The sequence below is a fragment of the Rana temporaria genome, chromosome 1 (genome assembly GCF_905171775.1).
Source record: "Rana temporaria chromosome 1, aRanTem1.1, whole genome shotgun sequence".
Lineage (NCBI taxonomy): Eukaryota > Metazoa > Chordata > Amphibia > Anura > Ranidae > Rana > Rana temporaria.
This window is the reverse complement of record NC_053489.1, coordinates 493,680,495-493,698,266: the sequence shown is the minus strand read 5'-3', so window position 1 is coordinate 493,698,266 and position 17,772 is coordinate 493,680,495. Positions and strand designations below refer to the sequence as shown.

Here is a 17,772-nt window from a genome sequence, read left to right as displayed (position 1 = left end):
TGGGTGCAGTGTCAGGCTCCTGCACAGTCTTTCTCCAGCTTTGTGCTAGCTGTGTGAAATCACTGAACCATACAGGAAGCTCTCTGTATGTCTTCATATGCTGTTGCCGTAGTGGCTGGATATCCACTGTACAGGCTTTCTGTTACAAAGCTAGAGGAAGAATGAATGAACAATGAGCACGCTTGTAACCGATTCAAACCGCAAGTTCGCTTTCCGAGGTGGAAGATAGTACTTGTAGTTTTTTCATCCACAGATCTCTGACGGTGTTGTGTGGGGAGAACCCCACATAGCCGCTCTGTTTTCAAAAAGTGACAGTGGGTGTGGGGAGAAAATTCCCTATTGACTGCTCCTAAAGGTGACCCTATCCTTTAATTTGTCTTGAATCAAACAATACCAAAGTTGCAATTTATGAAGAAAATGCATGGTGTGGAAACAATTAAGTATATGTTAGATTTTCATTCTGAATCTTTTTTTTTCTATGTAAGTAAAAGTGCTGCATTAGCAAACTGTTTTTAATATATATATATATATATATATATATATATATATATATATATATATATATATATATATACATACATACATATATATATATATATACATACATACATACATACATACACACACACACATACATACACACACACACATACATACATATACATACATACACACACACACACACAACTACACCCAATAGGTGAAAACCCCAAAAATAAAGCTTTTCTTGGTTACAGTAAGGCTACAGAAACTCAGGACATTATTTTTAACATGGGTTCATATGGAACACGTTCACATCAGTGCATTTTTTGTGCCTCTGCATTTTTGGAAAGGGTCAAACTATTTTAACCGCAAATGGGTATTTTTTATTTTTTTTTTCCTTTTTGGTTCAATATACTTCAATGAAGAAGCTGCAAAAAAGCATGTAGTGCGTTTTTACCATATTTTTACCACGATTTGCGTTTTTAAATCTGCATTTAATGCATGTATTTAAACTTGAATAATACATTTTGAATACTGTGTGGACATAAATGTAAAATATCCATCCACTACAGCAACAGCATGTGAAGACATACAGAGAGCTTCCTGTATGGTTCAGTGATTTCACACAGCTAGCCTACCACTGGGACCTGAAGCACAGAAAGACCATTGTGTTACCAAATTACGATATGACAGTTGGATTCACTGACTTAAAGCTCTTTGGGAAATACAGCCAGTTACACTAAGGGGCTAGCGTCACATATAGCTACAATATCTTTCTAGTGACATCTCAATGATACATTCCAGTGCTTTTGCCATACAACCTCCTACATACAGTATATTTCAAGATAAGTTGTTTTTCTTGTACACAATTTACTGGATTTATGAGGCATACTTACTTTGTTTTTGGTAAAAAGAAGATCTATTGTAGCATTTGCAATGATGTTCATTCTTAGCTCAAACGCCTGAATCTGTCGAGGTTTGCCAGGCTGTGCAATCTCAGAAACCTTTAAAGTCTGATAATCTGGTGGGAAGAAAAATTTCCACAAGCACTCCCTGCCAGGAGAAGCAAATAGTAAGGTATACAGCAGGAATAAATCAATGGTAGAACAAAAAGCTAAGCAAAATCTGACCGATCTGCATAATGCTGGAATAGTAGACAGAGCAATTTCAGTGTTTAGGCATCCATCAGTTGACCAACTGTCTATAAATTGGAGGAGGTTCCGGTTCTCCAAACAAACCATTGTTAAGTGCCCGAAGTTAACCAAAAAGTACCCTGGCAAATCGCAATGCTATTGGGAAAATGTTTTGTAGACTGACTAAACAAAAGTTCAATTGTTTGGTAAGAATACTTAGCACTAGGTTTTGAGCAAAAAGGGCACAGCTTACCAACATCAAAACATCATCCCAACAGTGAAGTATGGTGGAGGGAACATTGTGGTTTGGGCTTGTCTCCCTGCTTTAGAGCCTGAACCACTTTCTATTATCAAGGGTGAAAATCATTTCCCAAGTTTACCAAAAGATTCTACAATATAATGTCAGGGTAGCTGCGCGCCAGCTGAAGCTTAGCAGGAGTTGGGTGATGCAGCAGGAAAATTACCGGAAGAATGGAAGTAAAACAACTGCAAACAAGGAGGGAATTGGCAGCACGCAACAGAGGTTATTATACAAATACCTCTCATGTGTATGGAATGCAGCACCAAAAACTAAACAGTCAATCCAGTCATGACAAATCAATAAAATTACAAATACAATTCATCAAACAATGTACAAATAAATACAGACAAGAACCTATCATCACTTCAACTGCAAAAACTCTATTAAAAAATGTATTTCAATTCATAAGTTTCCTTCTGTGTTTGTCAATAATCATCTATCAATTAATGTGCAAGATGAACCAAAATAAATAAAAATACCAGTTAATCAAAATATGCGCAAAAATAAAATGAATGAGAACGAAGAAGGAGGAAGTTCCACCAAGTCATAGAAATATGTGTCAACTTCTCTATATGTTCTCCCATGTGTGAATCAGCATGCGAGTGTCACCAGACCAGCATATCTACACAAGTTTTAACGTCGCCTTATTGCTGTTATAGCTGTGCTTTTCGGCCGCTAGTGGGGCACTTTAAACCCCAGCTTGCAGCCGAAGGGTTAATAGCGTTTCGTCAGCTCTGTTCATTCATTTTAATGGGCAGGGTATCTTGTGAGCTCCCGTACCGCCCCAAAGATGATGCTTGCAAGACTTTTTTCCCCGTCTTGCAAGCGCACCGCTCCAGTGTGAAAGCACTCTGGCTTTCAGACTAGGGTGGCTGGAGAGGCACTTTTCAGGCACTTTACAGACGCTAAAAGCATGCCAGTGTGAAGGGGTCTCAAACAGCAGTGGGCTGTAAAAATACTTCACCACTGGGGGGAATCTCATTGAGGATATGGCTGCGAGCCAGATAGAAGGATCATAGTGTGGTACTCTATTAGTTCTCCATAAAACAATACAATCAACATAAAATACAATGTAAAAATACACAATACAAATGAACAGTGCAGCAGAACTCACAAAAATGGTTGTCGCATGACCTTGATGTGGTGGAGGTCAGCAAGCTAGCTCCACCCCGGGTGAGGAAAGCACACACGGGAAATGACACTCAGTTATATGAACTGGTGGAACGTTTTCTTTCTTCATTCACATTTGTTTAATGTTTGCACATATATTGATAAAGTGGTAAAACAAATGATTTCTATGTATTTTGGTTCATTTTGCACATTAATTGATGAAATTAAGATAATTGACCCACATGGAAGGACACACATGAATTTAACCACTTGAAGACCGCTTCCCGCAGATATACCGCGGCAGGGTGGCTCGATTGCGTGAAACAATATACCTGTATGTCAGTTTTTGTGCAACAGTGGGGGCACGCGCCGATTGGACAGAGGGGGAGCCAATCACAGGTCCGGCGATAGCTCCCCACAGAGGCAGAACGGCGATACTACTATTAAAATAAATAAATAAATAAATAAATAAAAATGCCATAAATATATCCCATAGTTTGTAGATGCTATAACTTTTGCGCAAACCAATCAATATACGCTTATTGGGATTTTTTTTTTTTTACCAAAAATATGTAGTAGAATATATATTGGCCTAAATTTAAGAAGAATTTTGTTTATTTTTTTTTTTATGTTATTGGATGAGTTTTATAGCAGAAAGCAAAATTATATATATATATACACATATACACACACATACATACACATACATATATATATATTTTTTTTTTCAAAATTTCTCTCTATTTTTGTTTATAGGGCAAAAAATACATGATCAAATACAGAGGTGATCAAATACCACCAAAAGAAAGCTCTACTTGTGGGGGGAAAAGGACATACATTTTTATTGGGTACAGCGTAGCACATGAACGTGCAATTGTCAATTAAAATAACGCAGTGCCGTATCACAAAAAATGGCCTGGTCATTATGAGGGTAAAACTTTCCGGGGCTGAAATGGTTAAATTGTTTTTTTTTTTGTTTTTTTTTTTTTTTCATTTATTTGCATCTTCGCACATACAGATATGAAGTGATGAATGGTGGTCTATATTTATTTGTACAGTATTTGATGAATTGTGATATGTAATTTTATTGGTTTGTCAACACCAGATATTTAGGTTAACTGTTTATTGGCACTGCATTCCGTACATATCCACCACAGACTGGCTTCAGAAAAAGATAATTTACCTTTTGGAGTGGCCCAGTCACAGCCCAGACCTCAACCTCATAGAGATGCTCTGGAATGACCTCAAGAAAGCCGTTTACACCAGACAGCCTGCATATGTGGCTGAGCTGAAGCAGTTTTGTAAGGAGGAATGGTCAAAAATTCCTCATGAACATTATGCAGGTCTGATCCAGAGCTCCCGAAAGCATTTGCTGCCAAAAGAGGTTTGACCAGCTATTAAAGTGATTATAAAGATTTTTTTCCCCTAAAATAACAAACATGTTATGCTTACCTGCTGTGTACAGATGCACAGAACAGCCTTGATCCTCCTCTTCTGGGGACCCCCTTGGAGAACTTGGCGGCTCCTCCTCTCGCACAAGTGCCCCCATGGCAGGCTGCTTGCTATGGGGGGCACTAATTTGAGCTTGATCCTGAGTCACACTGTGTGTGTCTATTGAAACACATTGTGTGGCTCAGCCCCACCCCCTGCTCTCAGGAGCTGATTTACAGCAGAAAGAGCCAATAGCTCCCACTGCTTCCAAGCCTCCTGTGAGAGAGGGGAGAGAAGAGCAGCACATTGTTGCATGAAGATCTGGCTCAGGTAAGTATTCCAGGCAGGTTGGCAGCTGAGGGGGAGGCTAACATGGAAAGGCTTTTTCATTTTTACTTGTGCAGAGAATGCATTGAAGTGAAAAGCCTTTACCTTTACAATAACTTTAATGCAGAGAGTTCACTTACTTTTTCCTCCAGCACTTTGAATGTTTAAGGGGTCTTTTCAATAAAGACACAATAAATTTGAATTGTTTGTGTGTTATCACCTGATGAGGTTCAGATCACATTTTATGGGAAATTACTGTATTCCGAGAAGCAGGGTTCACAGTTACACAGACAATTCTCAAACAGGAAAAGTGTTTTGAAGTGCTCTTTTTAAAATGTTAATACTCTTTCAGGAATATTCATGTCTTTGAGGATTTTTTTTGGTTGAGTAAAAACAGAATTCATGCATACCTCTGCCTATCCGCCCATGGGCCATAGTTAAAATCTGTTCCTTTTCCACAGACAATATCTAAACCCCAGCAAGGTGGCAAATCTTGCAGCTTTGCATCTTCCGAATTGCTTTCCTCTTCAACATTTTCTACAGTGTCTTCTGGGACAAGTCCTTTAAATCAAACAAAATGATACATGATCAGATTGTACCTTAAAAAATCTATTACTATATTAAATACATGAAGCAAGAAAACAAAATGTTTTGTACATCCATATGTGGCACAATGGTTAAGTTGGGTCCTCTGTTCTTTAGCCCCTCTGACACCCCAGGATGAGTGTACCAAGAATTCAGGGAGAGAGAGAGGGAGGAGAGAGAGAGAGAGGGGGAGAGAGAGAAGGAGGGAGGGGAGAGGGAGAGAGAGAGAGGAAGAGAGGGGGAGGAGAGAGAGAGAGAGAGAGAGAGAGAGGAGAGGGGGAGAGAGAGAGAGAGAGAGAGAGAGAGAGAGAGAGAGAGAGAGGTGAGAGAGAGAGAGAGAGAGAAAGGAGAGAGGAGGGGGGGAGAGAGAGAGAGAGAGAGAAAGAGAGGGAGGAGGGGGGAGAGAGAGAGAGAGAGAGAGAGAGAGAGAGGAACAGAGGAGGGGGGAGAGAGAGAGAGAGGAAGAGAGGGGGGGGGAGAGAGAGAGAGAGAGAGAGAGAGGGGGGGGGGGAGAGAGAGAGAAAAAGAGAGAGGGGGGAGAGAGGGGAGGGGGAGAGAGGGAGAGAGAGAGAGAGATGGGGGGGGAGAGAGAGATGGGGGGGAGAGAGAGAGAGAGAGAGAGAGAGAGAGATGGGGGGGGGGGAGAGAGAGATGGGGGGGGGAGGGGGGGAGAGAGGAGAGAGAGGAGAGAGAGAGAGAGAGAGAGGGGGGGGAGGGAGGAGGGAGGGAGGGAGGGAAAGGGTGGGAGGGAAAGGGAGGGATAGGGAGGGAGAAAGGGGGAGGGAGGGAGGGAGGGAGGGAGAGAGGGGGAGGGAGAGGGAGGGGGAGGGAGAGGCATAGGGGGGGATAGATAGGGAGGGAGGGGGGTAGATAGGGAGGGGGAGGGAGGGGGAGAGAGGGAGGGAGGGGGAGAGAGGGAGGGAGGGGGAGGGAGAGGGAGCGGGAGGGAGAGGGAGGGGGAGGGATAGGGAGGAAGGGGGAGGAGGAAGGGGGAGGGAGGGAAAGAGAGGGAGGGAAAGAGAGGGAGGGAAAGAGAGGGAGGGAAAGAGAGGGAGGGAAAGAGGGAGGGAGGGATAGGGAGAGGGAGGGATAGGGAGAGGGAGGGAGAGGGATAGGGGGGGATAGATAGGGAGGGAGGGATAGGGAGGGAGGGGGAGGGAGGGAGAGGGAGGGAGGGAGGGAGAGGGAGGAAGGGGGAGGGAGAGGGAGGAAGGGGGAGGGAGACTGGGGACACTGATGGAGAAAACTCTGCTGGGACATTGATGGAGAAAACTATGCTGGGGACACTGATAATGGAAAAAAATCTGCTGGGGACACTGATAATGGAAAAAAATCTGCTGGGGACACTGAAATGGAAAAAATTCTGCTGGGGACACTGATGGAGAAAACTCTGACGGGGACACTGATGGAGAAAACTCTGACGGGGACACTGATGGAGAAAACTCTGCTGGGGACACTGATGGAGAAAACTCTGCTGGGGACACTGATGGAGAAAACTCTGCTGGGGACACTGATGGAGAAAACTCTGCTGGGGACACTGATTGAGAAAACTCTGCTGGGGACACGGATAATGGAAAAATTCTGCTGGGGACACGGATAATGGAAAAATTCTGCTGGGGACACTGATAATGGAAAAAATTCTGCTGGGGACACTGATAATGGAAAAAATTCTGCTGGGGACACTGATGGGGAAAACTCTGCCGGGACAACTCTGCTAGGAACACTGATGGAAAAACAAATGTCCGCTACATAGACGACGTCCTCCTCCTTTGGAGGGGAGCTAAAGATTCACTTGATCTTTTTAAGGAATCCCTAAATAACAACGATAGGGGAATATGTTTCAAGTATGAAGCTGATCAGCATTCTATTCACTTTTTAGACTTACAGATACGAATAGAGGAGGGAAATTTTTTAACATCTACGTATTTTAAGTCTACTGACCGAAACGCTTTTATCCCTCGAGACAGCTGCCACTATCATCAGTGGTTAGATTCAGTACCTAAAAGTCAATATGTATGCCTGCGTCGTAACTGTACTAAGGTCGATAACTTTAAAGAACAGGCTAAGGTTATGACCAACAGATTTTTGGAGAAAGGATACCCCATTAGAGATTTGGAAATTAAAGTTTCTGAGGTAGAACATCTAGACAGAAGCGTACTTTTGGCCGATAAGCCAAAGAATGTTGGGGCACAAAATGAGTATGTTTGGCCTTTTGTCACTGGCTTCTCTGACCAGCATTTTTTTAATAAAAAAATCAGTACGGAAACACTGGCACCTAATTAGAGATAATGCCATTCTGGGCCCTATTCTTCCAGAAAAAACACAGGTGGTATTCTCAGGGGTGTACCTTCTTTAAAAGATACTTTGGCACCAAGTGCCTGTGATCCTCCTAATAATAAACCCATGTTTTTCCAAAATCTGGTAGGATACCACAAATGCAAGAAGTGTGCGGTCTGTACTATTAACAAGATTAGAGATCGTAAAACCACTAACTTTGTGTCTAATAGTACCTCACAGTCTTTTGATATCAAAACCTTCATTACATGCTCCACTACTCATGTAGTTTATCTTCTTACCTGTCCATGTGGGCTCCAATATATTGGACGAACCATTAGACCTCTACAAGTGAGGTTAAACTAACATATATGGAACATCAGAAGAGGTTTCAAGGAACACTCCATATCTAAACACTATAGGGAGGTACACAATAGAGACCCTACGGGCACTTCCTTTCTAGCAATAGATAGACACTCCTCTCCAGTGACATTTGAGTTTAAGAGAAGAGCAATTTCCAAACTCAAAATGAGTTGGATATATAGGGTTAAATGTCTAAAACTGTTAGGTCTCAATGTGGACATTGAAATTAATGCCTTTATCGATAACTCATGAGGTATGGGTATTGCTTGTGGATTACACCTTGTACAACAGATGTTGGGTCTAAGTTGGCCTTGTGTGTAGTATCAGAGGCTTTCGAATAATTCTATTATATATATATATCTTATCTACTTTCTAATCTGGCCTTTGATATATAGCCAGATTTGTCACTTAGCCAGATCTTTGAATGGTTTGGCCCTTTAAGAGATTATATATATATATATATATATATATATATATATATATATATATATATATATATATTTGTCCCTCTTTTTAATAATATTTTTTAAATATATACGCATACAAAGGAATTTTTTTTTTTTTTTTTTTTCAAATTAAATATTTTTATATTTATTTTTTATTTTTTTATCAGCGGAGACGTTGATGAGGACATAAATATAATATCTCTTTTTGTCCTTTTAAGTGTCGAAGGAAAAGGAGAATTACATATCTGGATAATTTGTATTTATTTTATTTTCTCTTAATGTGTTTCTGGAGCCTTCTGTCTTCGCTCACAATACCTATTGAGACCTGAGGCCTGTTCTTTTAATCTGAATTGATTAGAAATGCCTCCCCTTTTTTTGGGGCTAGTTTTAGATCTGCTTGAGTTTCTGATGCACCTCATATGCCGCTTCGGTTACTATAGAGAGATGATGCTTGTGTTTACTAATGAGACAGCGAGAGGGAGGTTTTCGTTCTGTTGAACTCCTCCTTCCCTCTTCGTCTACACCTAGTTCTGGACGAGGCCTGGTTTTCATGTTCCGCTTAGAGGTGCAGCGTGATAGCGAGGCTTGGTTTAACATTTACATGTATATTAGTGGTAACTTCGATGCGTCAAAATAGTAGCGAAGAACAAAAAATGCCCCATATGATACTTAATGTGCAGACCTTATAGCACCAGAAGACAGATGAAAAGCATGTAACACAAGCCATATGACTTCACACAAAAGGAACGGAAAAGGGATAAATGTAAATATTAATACAAAATTGGAATGTTAAAAAGACACTTCAGAAAAATGTTTTTCCACTTAAGCTGGCCATACACTTGTTGATTTTTAAACAAACACTCAAAATGTTCATCAGTACATTCGATAACATAACAAATGTTATTTGAAAGTACTTTGAAAATTTGCTTGCTGTTAACATTCGATTTTGGAATGAATGTCATTTTCTCTAATAACAACATTCACTGTTAGAAATTCATTAGTTTGAGAAAGGTTTTCTATACAAAAACATACAAAAAGTATTATAACATAAGAAAAGCTCCATAAAGAAGTGTGCCAATGTGGAAATAAGGCCTCACCTCTCATAGCAGTGTTGCCATTATTTGTGTGTGCACACTGCTAAGAAAGGGAGCTAGGAGGAGGGGTATACCCAGGCTGACTTTTTCAATACAGTCAATGCAAGTAAGGCCCCTGTCACACGTGCGAACCGTTCGTTTCAGCTAATTTTTTTCAAAGTAAAAACAGATGAAGTCTACATCAATTTTTCATCCATTTTTCCTTATTTACTTGAGTCCCAGAGCCATTTTTTCATGCAAAAAGAAGGTTTTGTTCCATTCTAAAAAACGTATGTTGACGGAAGCTAAAGCAAACAGATGATCATTCGTTTACATCAGTTTTTCCATAGAGATGCATTGATAACCCTTTTTCACCCATCAACGGATGGGTGAAAAATGGACAGACGGTCCGCAAGTGTGAAAAGGGCCTAAGTAGGAGGAAAAAAGAAACACTCACAAAATGATGCCGACGTAATGAGCCTGACCCCAAGCTCATTCTTCAGGAAATGCTTGATAGCAGGGAGACTGGAGAGCTTTAGGGGGTAGGTCAAGAGCACAACTCCTCAAGAAGAGTGACGTTTAACGGAGAGTGGGTTGCTCTGGAAGTTCAGGGGGCGCCAGAGACACAGCCTGCATTTTGTATGCTTTTTTTTTAGAGCAGGCTATTCAAACTAATATCTTTGTGCAAATCAGAGGCAGTGCTAGTCCTTGCAGAATAAAAAAGACCAGGTTTACGTTTTTGAGTAAACTAAAATATCACCAATAATATAGTTACTGGAAAAATACAATATCACGCCACAAGAAATGTTTAATTAATAGAGGAAAAACACAACATTAAAGCAATCCAGAACCAGAAAAAGATAGCAGCAAACTTCACAAGCCCGTCATAGGTTAAGTGGAACAAACTCTAAACAGAGCTCAAGGGTCACAACTGTCAAGATGATGCTCATCACAGACATCAGTGGAACATATCAGGCAAGATAGAGAAACTGGAACATTACATCCAACCTTGAAATGAATTAACTGTGGAGCCAATTACTTGTATCAGCTAGCTATTTCTATCCTCTAGCTTCAGATTACCTGGCTCATCCATGTAGTAGTAGATGTCAACATCATTAGACTGCATGACCACAAATCCTTCTCCCATGAGTCTTGGAGGCCTTAGAATAGAAAACAACAAAATGAACATCAGATTTTTTCCAGGGATAATGAAAAGAATATTTGCACCATATAAAGTAACTATAAGACTGTCAAACAGAAGCAGGTTTAAGCCAAGGTGAATAACATCTCTAGTTAGTAGCATTCACATTAAGACTAAAAATAAATATAACAAATGGGGATCCTTCCATTTTAGTCTTCCTGTGTTGTCCATAATTTTAAAAAGACAGCACTGATTCAGCTTTAATGTGGAAAGAAACTATTGAGGGACCTTCCAATAGAAAAAGTAATGTGTCTGCTGTCTTCACTAATGCTTCATCCTGGAGTCTAGGCTCTGCTGTGATCATTTACTAAATGCATAGGGATGGAAAAGAAGATTCATATTCGGTAGTCTACAACCCAAATGAGATATACGTGTCCCATTATATAGCCCTGAAAATAACAATTTTCCTTCATTTTATAACCCATATTCACAAAAGCTGGTTGTAGTCTGACCTGGTTGATTTTGGCCAGGTTGGTTGTCAACCCTCATATCTGACTACTGCAGACAACACCAGCTAGCTGATTTAGCAAAAAAACAGGAATCGTCTATGAAGGATATTTCCAGAGATTGAAACTATTCCATATGTTGACACAATATCTGGCTGCTGACCCTCCCTCCTGTATTTGCAAAAAACATGTCCACTGAGAGGATACAAGAGCTCGTGTTACAGTGCCTTGAAAAAGTATTCACACCCCTTGAAATTTTCCAAATTTTGTCATGTTACACCAAAAAAAAATGAATGTATTTTATTGGTATGCTATGTAATAGACCAACACAACGTGGCACATAATTGTGAAGTGGAAAGAAAATGGTTTTCAATTTTTTTTACAAAAAAAGATGTGAAAAGTGTGGCGTGCATTTGTATTCCTCCCCCTGGGTCAATACTTTGTAGAACCACCTTTCACTGCAATTACAGCTGCAAGTCTTTTTTGGGTATGTCTCTACCAGTTTTGCTCATTTAGAAAGTGAAATTGCTGCCTAATTTTTATCTATTCTTTTTTGAAAAAGAACTCAAGCTCTATCAGATTGGATGGAGAGCGTCTGAACAGCAATTTTCAAGTCTTGCCACTACGGTTGCGCCGATGCCATTTTTCTTATTAGCAAGTACGAGTCCCGATAATTTTGGTCAAGTACTCGCTGATACCGAGTACCGATACTTTGCGGTGTGATCTGCGTCAACAGAATTTTTTTTAATAGCAAATCACACTGCAAAGAATCGCATGTGATTTCCGTGTGTGTATATAGAAGCGCCATCTAGTGAGCAGTTTAAAACTCACAACCGCTGTTCCAGTAAGTGGGTAGAGATAGATTATAAGTTCAAAGTAAAAATAATTTATTGGAAAACTGAACAGACTGATGACATTAGGTAAATAGATCACAAGCCCATGCAGGGAGATGGTAGTGTGCCAGTGAGGCACTGTGACTCACGCAGACCGTATTTTATTCTGCTGAGCCTGGTGGAATGAATGGCTGCCTCTAACCCTGGAGCTCCTGGGGGCAGGCGGTGAGCCCAATGGATGCCAGATCAATGGACAGAGTCGGCAAAGGCCGGCGAACCTGGAAATGACAGCTGCGGTCGGGGCTCATTGCTGCCGGCTGAGGGAAAGCGCTAGGAGTGGGCGGAAGTGCTCCACTATGGAGACCGTACTGTGTGGGCAACCAACGAGGATGTTCATCATTCCGCCATCCATTCGGCTCACTACCCACCCCCAGGAGCTCCAGTTTTTCAATAAATGATTGCTACTTTAAACGTCTACTCTGTCTCTACCTACTTACTGGAATAGCACTCTCTCTGCTGAACTTTGTGAGTTTTAAACTGCCCACTAGATAGTGCTTCTATACACACACTATACACACAATATTTTATTGCCGCATATTGCACCGCAAAGTATCAGTTTCAGTGTCAGGAGCAATTGGGCAAGTACAGATACTCGCTCAAATGCCTGGTATCGGCACCGATATCGGTGCATCACTACTTGCCACAGATACTCAATTGAATTTAGGTCTGGACTTTGACTGGGCCATTCTAACACATGAATATGCTTTGATCTAAACCATTCCATTGTAGCTCTGGCTGCATGTTTAGGGTCGTTGTCCTGCTGCAAGGTGAAACTCTGCCCCAGTCTCAAGTCTTTTGCAGACTAACAGGATTTCTTTTAAAATTGCCCTGTATTTGGCTCCATCCATCTTCCTATCAACTCTCACCAGATTCACTCTTCCTGCTGAAGAAAAGCATCCCCACAACATGATGCTGCCACCACCACGTTTCTCAGAGGAGATGGTGTGTTGAGGGTGATGTGCAGTGTTAGTTTTTCACCACACATAGCGTTTTTCTTTTAGGCCAAAAAGTTTGATTTAGGTCTCACCTGACCAGAGCACCTTCTTCCACATGTTTTCTGTGTCCCCCCACATGGCTTCTCGCAAACTGCAAACGGAACTTCTTATGGCTTTCTTTCAACAATGGATTTCTTCTTGCCACTCTTCCATAAAGGAGAGATTTGTGGAGTGCAAGACTAATAGTTGTCCTGTGGACAGATTCTCCCACCTGAGCTGTGAATCTCTGCAGCTTCTCCAGAGTTACCATGGGCCTCTTGGCTGCTTCTCTGATTAATGCTCTCCTTGCCCGGTCTGTCAGTTTAGGTCAGGAGAAGACAACCTGGGGCCCTCCAGCTGTTAACTACATTTCCCATGAGGCATTGCAAGGCTGGCAGTTACAATTACTCCCAGAGGCATGAGAGACTTGTAGTTCTGCAACAGATGGAGGACCCCAGGTTGCCTACTGCTGGTTAAGGTGGACGGCCATGTCTTGGTAGATTTGCAGTTGTGCCATACTCTTTCCATTTTCGGATGATGGATTAAACAGTGCTTTGTGAGATGTTCAAAGCGTGGGATATTTTCTTATAACATAAACCTGCTTTAAACTTCTCCACAACTTTATCCCTGACCCATCTGCTGTGTTCCTTGGCCTTCATGATGCTGTTTGGTTCTCTAACAAACCTCTGAGGGCTTCACAGAACAGCTGTATTTATACTGAGATTTACTAATTAGGGGACTTAGGAAGACAATTGGTTTCACTAGATTTTGGTTAGGGGTATGAGAGTAAAGGGGGGCTGAATACAAATGTATGCCACACTTTTCAGATATTTATAATTTTCCTTTCACTTTACAATTATGTGACACTTTGTGTTGGTCTATCACATAAAATCCCAATAAAATAAATTTACGTTTTTGGTTGTAACATGACAAAATGTGGAAAATTTCAAGGGGTGTGGATATATTTTCAAGGCACTGTACATATGGAAAGTAAAGGTATTTTTAAAGCCCAACTGTAGCATCCATGAACAAAAAAAATAGAAATGCAGTGTGCTAAAAATGCTCATTCTGCAAAATCCTACTTAAAAAAAAAAAAACATTTCCAGCAGTAGTACAAAAGTCTATGGCCAAGCATGAGGCTGCACGGAGAACCGTTGTTCTGTGTGGAAGTAGTCGACTCTCTCCAACGGGCCAACATGCCTCCTCGCTGAGTCAGAGCTAGGAAACCAGACGACGGTATGAACTAGGCTGACTGAAGCACTGTAGCTCTGAGTTGGAGGCATACTGGGCGGCTGCAGAGAGACCACTGATTCAAGGAAGAGAGCAGCCGTCTGTTCTGCAGCCTCCAGCCTGGCAATGGAGTTTAGCACTGCAGCTGGAAATGGTTTGCAAGCCCCTCAAAAAAATAAAACTTCGGAAGATGAGTATTTTCAGCACTTTGAATCAAACAATGTTTTTTGTGGAATCTACAGATGGGCTTTAAAGAAAAAATCTTGTAGAAGCTTGATGATGCCCACAATTGCAACTGCTCTCTTATATAAATTGCCAGATAAGCCACTGGTAATAGGATATTGAGACGTGAGAGGAAAAGGTTGATGTAATCTTACAAGAAAAATGTTCCTGATTGTTTTCACTATCACACGGCTGTGATTAAATTCACATTGAAAGAAATTTTCCAAGCTATCTCACCTCCTGGGTCCTAGTTTGAAAACATTTCCTCTACTTTCAAATGCCCTTAATTTTTTAGCTTTATTTATCATGCTTGTTTGGTCTTTTCCTGAGTACTTAAGTGCTAAGGGAAAACAGCCTTTTACAAAATTAAATAGACCCAAATGATAATAGCTTAAATTCCAGACCAAAAATTGTTTATAACCTATATATTTCATAATTTTGTGTGCACGACTAAAGAAGCTGCATATGTGATATCACATTACCATTAACTTTTTAACACAGACAAACCACTGCCATTGATACCACTTATAGAGGTCGACCGATATAACGGCTGGCCGATATAACGGCTGGCCGATATATCGGCCGATATTTGGCGTTTTTTAATTAATCGGCATCGGCCGATTTGTGCTGTAAAAAAGCTGATTTAAACTTCAGCAGCGCGACTTGCAAAAAGCTTCTGTAATAGAAGTCAATGTAAGTTGCCTGAATTTACCCATAGAAGACTTCTCTCTTCTGGGCAGCTTGCCAAGTTTTGAGAAAAGATATACAATGTTGCTACTTATCAATGAACTGAACTCCGTGTAGGAGAGTTCTCAGTTTAACCATTTAAAGGCTAAATCTTTTCTGACACCTGTTGCTTACAAGTAAAAATCCTGTATTTTCTGCTAGAAAATCACTTGGAACCCCCAAACATATATATTTTTTTAGCAGAGACCCTAGGAAATAAAATAGCGATTGCTGCAATATTTAATGTTACACGGTATTTGCGCAGCGGTCTTTCAAACACATTTTTTTTTGGAAAAAATATGCTTTAACAAATAAAAAAAAATAACTAAACAGTAAAGTTAGCCCATATATTTTTTTTCGTCCAAAAATTTTCATTACCTGTTTTTGTGTGTGTGTATGTATGTATGTATGTATGTATGTATGTATGTATGTATGTATATATATATATATATATATATATATATATATATATATATATATATATATATATATATATATATAAATAAATAAATAAAATGTAATACACAAAAACAGGTAATGAAAATTTTTGGATGAAAAACAAAATATGGGCTAACTTTATTGTTTAGCCCAAAAGCGCCTGAAAAATCGGGCCAAAAAAAAAAAAATCGGCATCACAAATCGGCTATCGGCCGCCGCGATTTCTAAATATCAGCATCGGCCAAAGAAAAACCCATATCGGTCGACCTCTAACCACTTACATTATTATAAGCAGGGTAGGAAACCAAATTATGTAAAGGTATGTCTGTCTCAAGAGTGCAAGAACGAAAAAAAAAGAATTTACTATGCACAAAGATCAGAGATTCATTCTTCAATTTTTGCACATAACTATAAAAGGACGTTTTTAAAAGAACGCAAAAAGCGCAGGCTGAAAAATTCTACCTCTACAAAAGTATTTTTTCTACCAAGCCTAGTAAACATCCCATACAAATCATAACAGTTGTTTGTATGCAATACTCCTTATAAGTGCCATTTCTACCTGTACTTAAAGCAGTTTGGGGTTTATTATCTTATACCTTTTGCCCTGTCATAGCATGAGGACTAGAAAAAAATACATATTTACATGATAATTATGAACAATTATTTTGAATTTGTTTTGAACAGTGTAGTAAGGTTTAAACAGGAAAGGCAACCAGGAAAGCTAATATTTGCACAAGAAACACAAAATGCAAACACAGCAACAATAGGTGTAGAGGGCATAGTCAGGTGCACCAAGTTTGCAGTCAAATTATTCTATAATAATTTACTGCCCACTTATTATAAACCTAGTGAGGCATGTTTTACCTAAAAACATAAGTTGTGTTATGTCACCAGTATAGACCAATCAGTCACACCACTATGACCGGATATTAAGCAAGTCCCACTTTTGCTGTCAAAACAGCCCTAACCCGTCTAGGCATGGATTCAATCAGACCTCTGAAGGTGTATTGTGGTATCTGGCACCAAGCCATCAGCAGCAGACCACTGCCTCGTCAGCTTGCCCTTTTCCCATAGTGCATCTTGGCCATCTCTTCCCCACGTTAGCAACACACACACACAAACACCTGGCCATCTACATGATGTAAAAGAAAACGATTCATCAGGCTAGGCCACCTTCTTCTATTGCTCTGTGGTCCAGTTCTGATGCTCACATGCACACTCCACAGAGAGAATAGTGACAGCAGCTGTATAATTATTTTATTACACCTTTGGCGTGGAGTTACTACATTTATATTTTGATGCTCACATGCCCATTGAAGGTGCTGTTGGCACAGGTCAGCAAGGGCACCCTGGCTAGTTGGGGGCTAGACAGCCTCATCTGCAACAAACTGCCATGCACTGTATGTTCCGACACCTTTATATTGGAACCAGCATTAAAGCGGGGGTTCACCCTTAGAGGGCACTTTTTCCCCTTAGATTCCTGCTCGTTTTCTCTAGGGGAATCGGCTATTTGTTTTAAAATATGTGCAGTACTTACCCGTTTACGAGATGCATCCTCTCCGTCGCTTCCGGGTATGGGCTGCGGGAATGGGCGTTCCTTCTTGATTGACAGTCTTCCGAGAGGCTTCCGACGGTCGCATCCATCGCGTCACGATTTTCCGAAAGAAGCCGAACGTCGGTGCGCAGGCGCAGTATAGAGCCTATACGGCTTCTTTCGGCTACGAGTGACGCGATGGATGCGACCGTCGGAAGCCTCTCGGAAGACTGTCAATCAAGAAGGAACGCCCGCTCCCGAAGACCCATACCCGGAAGCGACGGAAGAAGATGCAGCTCGAAAACGGGTAAGTACGGATCATATTTTAATACAAATAGCCGATTCCCCTAGACCGAACGAGCAGGATTCTAAGGGAAGAAAAAAAAAATTTAATAAATGGGTGAACTCCCGCTTTAACTTTTTCAGCAATTTCAGTTATTTTTCTATTGAATCTGCATGATCCAGCCTTCGCCCCCCATGTGCATCAATGACACTTGTCCACCTATGACCTTGTCAGTGGTTTTCCTTCCTTGGACCACTTTTGGTAGGTCCTGACCACTGCAGACCTGGAACATTCCAAAA

The 17,772-nt window shown here is 40.8% G+C and overlaps 1 protein-coding gene across 1 annotated transcript in view; it reads right to left on the bottom strand.

The window, feature by feature from the left end:
• Positions 1–17,772, bottom strand: part of KIAA1109 (KIAA1109 ortholog) — a 393,986-nt gene that overhangs the window by 268,669 nt on the left and 107,545 nt on the right. Inside the window, 3 exon segments of the mRNA XM_040330387.1 lie at positions 1,380–1,536; positions 5,196–5,346; positions 10,607–10,686. Of these exon segments, the coding sequence (XP_040186321.1) occupies positions 1,380–1,536; positions 5,196–5,346; positions 10,607–10,686 (388 nt within the window).